Source organism: Tupaia chinensis, unplaced genomic scaffold, assembly GCF_000334495.1.
Source record: "Tupaia chinensis unplaced genomic scaffold, TupChi_1.0 Scaffold000238_1, whole genome shotgun sequence".
NCBI lineage: Eukaryota > Metazoa > Chordata > Mammalia > Scandentia > Tupaiidae > Tupaia > Tupaia belangeri.
The window spans coordinates 2,582,215-2,586,673 of record NW_006159716.1 but is presented as its reverse complement, the minus strand read 5'-3'; the positions used below and the strand labels follow the sequence as shown (position 1 = coordinate 2,586,673).

Here is a 4,459-nt window from a genome sequence, read left to right as displayed (position 1 = left end):
GGGGGGGGGGGGGGGGGGGGAGGAATAGACGTGCCCCATGCAACCTCGTCCCCATGGGCCCCGTCCCCAAACCCGGAGAGGAACGCACCCGTTACCAGGAAGCCTTGCTTCCAGCTTTTCAAGCTGACTCTCCGCCCACCCGCTGTGGGGGAGGGGGATTAATCTGGAGAGGTCCCCTCTGGAACTGGGTGTGGGGAACAGCAGCCTGGCCCGAGGGCGCCTCTACGAAGCAGTTCAGGACGGCAAACTGGGCTTCCGAGCATCCCGGCACCCGGTTTCCCACCCCGCGGGCACAGGCCAGTGCAGGTGTGGGACTGGCGTGGCTGCAGCGCCACCTCGTGGCCAGGAGGAGGAACAACGGCCCGCCGGCGCCCAAACCCCGCCAGGAGGGCTCCATCCCCAGCCTTCCCAAGACAAGGCTAAGGAGTTGGGGTGGCCAGGTGACCAGCTTGTTCCCTCTTCTTTGTACCCACTTCTCGGCCCCCTTCAGGGAGCACCCGAACTCTGGATCTAGACAGGGGCCCCTGTGTTGAATCCTCCCATTTTCGGTCAGTCTTAGACCCATCCAAAAAGACAGGACCAGCAGGTACAAAGCACAGTGTTTACTAAAGGCACGGAGGGACATCGGCCGGGAGCTGCTCTCCAGCCTGAACTCAGCCCCCTCTTCCTGCCACCCCACCCTCCCACCACCTGGTGGAGGGCTGTTAGCACCAAAGGGGAGTGCCAGCCTCGTGGCCATCTGAGTCCCAGAAGGGCAGTCCTGGGCACCCCGGACCAGTGCTGCCTCAGAGAAGGAGCTTCCTGAACCCCCTGCGGGTCCAACCTGTCCTTCACTGGCGGCAGGGGATCAGCCTCAGAAGATAGGCATTCCCCCAGGACCTCGGCTTCTGTCCCCTCACCTCCCCCTCAGGATCTCACCTCCTATTCCCACCGGCCCATGGAGAGGGTGCCGGAGGGTGGGGGCTTCTCCTGACCCCACGGGCTGCCAGGCGGGTGCTAAGTCCAAACTGGGGGCCGGCAGGGAGGAGTGAGGCAGGCAGGTGGCTACTTCACACAGCAGAGCAGCCTGGAGGGTGGGAGGGGTGCCCCGGCCTCCCAGCTCCCGGGCACAGGGCAGCCAGGGTCACGGCACGTCCCCCTCCTCCATGCTGAAGCTGCTCCGGCGGCTGCTGGCCTTGGAGGCCTCGGGGGACATGGTGGAGAAGAGGGGGTCAGAGGCCAGTGGGAGCAGGGAGTCGTCCAGGAGCATCAGGTCCAGATCCTTCTTGGACAGGTTGGGGAACGGGGAGCCATGCTCTGGCCCCAGGGGCTCGGTGTAGCCTGGGGGTCCCTCGTCACCCCCGCCCCCAAAGCTCAGGCCGTGGCTGAAGTCCAGGTGAGGGAATGGGGACGGTGGCTGGGCAGGCGGGGGTAGCGGGGCCTGGGGAGGCAGAGCCGGCAGTGGCTCGGGGTCAGGGACCTCGGCCCCCAGCATCAAAGCCTCTCCTGGACCCTCTTCGCTGGGCAGCTCCTGCTTCACCACCTGCTGCGCCAGCTCCGCCATGTTCATGCCCGACGGGGACGTGGTGGGGAGGCCATGCACGCGAGCCTGCATCTCCAGCTCCTGCAAAGGGGCAGACGGAGGGCTGGGGACACACACCCACGGGCATCCCACCTGGTCCTGCCATGGCACTTGCCCCTTCCCTACGGCACCCGAGACGTCTCAGCTGGAAGAACACGTAGGGTGGCTCTACGTCTAGACGTGTTTCCGAGCTGTAAGCTGTAACTCATCAGTGGGCCATAAAACCACTGAGTGAGTCCTGACCAGCGCTCTCTTTTTTTGCTGAAATAGACTTGTCTAGACGAGGCTGATATAGCAATGATCAGAATGTATCGCATCCACTAAGGAGGAGTGTTCTTTCGCACTGGGAGAGCATCCGTGCGCACTGGGCATGTGTGTGGTCAGTTCCACCTACCATGAGAAAGAGATCTTAGAAACTGCAGTCTAACCACCACTGTACAGAGGGCCAGCTTCAGGTCCTGAGGGGACCAGAGGCTCTCCTCAGAACCAGGACCAGAACTGGTGTCTGCAGCCCGGAGGACTGACCACTCCAGCCCTGGTTCTTTTGTTTGACCCTGAGGCGGTTCTTGGCACTACTTAAATGGTTCCAGCTCTCCACCTCCCAGGCCCAAGGTGGCTTTGTGCTTTTCTGCCCCTTGAGGTTCAGGGTAAAGGGCACTTGCATTGGCCAAGCACATGTGATCAGAAGTGACATGTGGCACCTAAAAGTGACACGTGACTCACAGAGCAGCTTTCAGTGTGCTGACCTGTCAGCCTGGGCCCCAGAATGAGGGTCTCCCGGGACAGAACTGCTAGCGTATCTGCTGCTGGCAGGTGCTAGAGACTGTTTGTTACCAGGGCGTCACGTCCTGATAGATACACCCTCCTTCCTCACGGGCATCATTCCCATGTCTCCAACCTCAAAAGTGAAAGGACTGCCTCTCAGGTCAGGAGCCAGGCTGGGGTCAGGGGTCAGAGCTACCCGAGAAGTCCCAGGGGCAGGCCCAGACCTGGATGCGGAGCCAGAGCTGCTTGTTGGTCATCTCCAGGCGCCGAGAGTGGTTCTCAAGCTCCCTGGACTTCTGCAGGTCCTTCTGCATCCTCCGGATGTAATCGACCGAAGCCTTGAGGATGGTGCCCTTGTTCCAGCGCACGTCCCTACAGCAGACCGGGCAGAGTCCCAGAGACAGGCTCAGAGGAGTGGCCAGGCCCTTGCCGCTGCCAGGGCTGAAGGCGTCTGCAAGGGAGTGGCCTTGGGGGGGAAAGCCTTCCTGTGCCACCTGTCCCACCCACGCCCACCCACCCCACAGCCAGCCACCTCCTCCTTCTGGGGGTCGATCTCCGCCCACTCGGAACGGGCCCTCCCCGAACTTCAGTGCCACCGCCTGGCCCAAGCAATCTGGAGCAGCCTCTTTTCCATTCTGGGCCCAAACCGAAGCCTACCTTTGGCTCTCATCACCCCTACCCCTCCACCACTTTCTCCTCTCCACCAACCCAATACTTTTGAAAAAACTTTCCCAACGTGACTCCTCCTCCAGGAAGCCTCCCCTCCCAGCCTCACTTCTGGGACAGAGCTCATTTGTTGGAGTTTCTGATTTGGGAGAGGGTGGGATCTTGTTTCAAATAGCTGATGAGGGCTGCTAGAAGGGACTGCCTCCCCCCAGCGAGGAGCATGAGGCTGCGTGCAAACAATACCTGCCAGCTGCCGCCTGCCCCCCCACCGCCCTCCCCCCAGAAGCCTGCTCACAGGTCGTTGGCCTTGGGGATCAGCATTCCCAGCTCCTTGATGCGGTCGTTGATGTTGAACCTCCGCCTCCTCTCGACTAGAGGGGACAGATTCCCAAAGGGGCAGTCAGGCAGAGGACAGGGCTCCACCTGAGAGGAGCACCCAGCCCAGGGAGCAGCGCCCAGGGGCCACCTGCAGCCTAGATTCACCCTTGTGGGAAGTAAGGGGAGGCCCACAGGCGGGGGGGGGGGGGTTCTACACGGGAGAGGGGCAGGGCGCAGGTGCAACACTGCAGGGCCACGGTGAGACCAAATCAGCCCTAAGTCAGGCTGCGGGCAGGCCAGAGCTGCGTAGGAGGGCAGAGCAGCACGCCTAGCAGAGGAGGGCAGAGTGCCCGGGAGAGGGGCGCAGCTGCAGCACACAGCCCCTGGTGCGGTCCCGGGCTCTGTGCTCTAAAGAAAGCTATCTGATAAAATGGGGATTTCATGACTTCTTCGCTGAAGCCCCCCACACTCCCTCTGACACAGGACCAGCCAGCAGGTACTAAGGATCCCACCCACCATGAGTCAGGGGCAGGGGTTGGGGAGTGGCTTTGCAGCCAGTCCAGGGGCAAAGAGTGGGGCGAGGGACTCACTTAGGTTGTGATTGTCCTTCTTCTGCCGCTCCTTAGCCAGGGCCCTGCTCTCAGCATCTGAAGACCAGGAGAGGAGAGAGGAGCTGGGAGGGAGGGGAGGGAGGAGGGGCAGGGGTGGGGGCACAGGGAGAGAGGGGGGGTACCTGTGAGCTCTCGCTTCTGGGTCAGGTCTGCAGGGCAGGAGCTGCTGGTGACGCCCACCAGGGAGGCTGTAACCTGGGGGTCGCTGCTGTACACGTTCAGGTGGCTGCTGGACAGGGGTAGCTGCGGGGAGCGGGGAGGGGGGCTGGGTGAGTGCCCGGCCTTCCGCGGGCAGCCCCTTCCAGGGCCCATTGTCCCAGGAGCAGCCATTCCCAGGATCACAGCAAGTTAACCTGAAAGTCTGCAGAGTCCAGAGCTGGCCCAGGAGGCCAGCCCTGCCCTCAAGGAGCCACCAAGCAGAGTGGTGAGAGACAGTGGTCACACCAGTGATAAGCACAGCGATAGGGCTAGGCCTCGGCCTCGGCACTGGGAGCCTAGGGAGGGGCAGGGCCTCCCCCACGCCCCGAAGAATTCTTTG

The 4,459-nt window shown here is 62.5% G+C and overlaps 1 protein-coding gene across 4 annotated transcripts in view; it reads right to left on the bottom strand.

Annotated features, from left to right (window-relative positions):
* Nucleotides 1-587: 587 nt before the first annotated feature.
* Nucleotides 588-4,459, bottom strand: part of TFEB (transcription factor EB) — a 29,541-nt gene continuing 25,669 nt past the window's right edge. For all 4 annotated transcript variants that reach the window (XM_006148585.3, XM_027771914.1, XM_027771913.1 and 1 more), the window contains 5 exons: nt 4,044-4,164; nt 3,901-3,957; nt 3,288-3,363; nt 2,551-2,698; nt 588-1,603 (listed from right to left, as the gene is read on the bottom strand). In XM_006148585.3, coding sequence (XP_006148647.1) covers nt 1,124-1,603; nt 2,551-2,698; nt 3,288-3,363; nt 3,901-3,957; nt 4,044-4,164 — 882 coding nt within the window. In that variant the 3' untranslated portion in view covers nt 588-1,123. The remainder of the gene's footprint in view (nt 1,604-2,550; nt 2,699-3,287; nt 3,364-3,900; nt 3,958-4,043; nt 4,165-4,459) is intronic.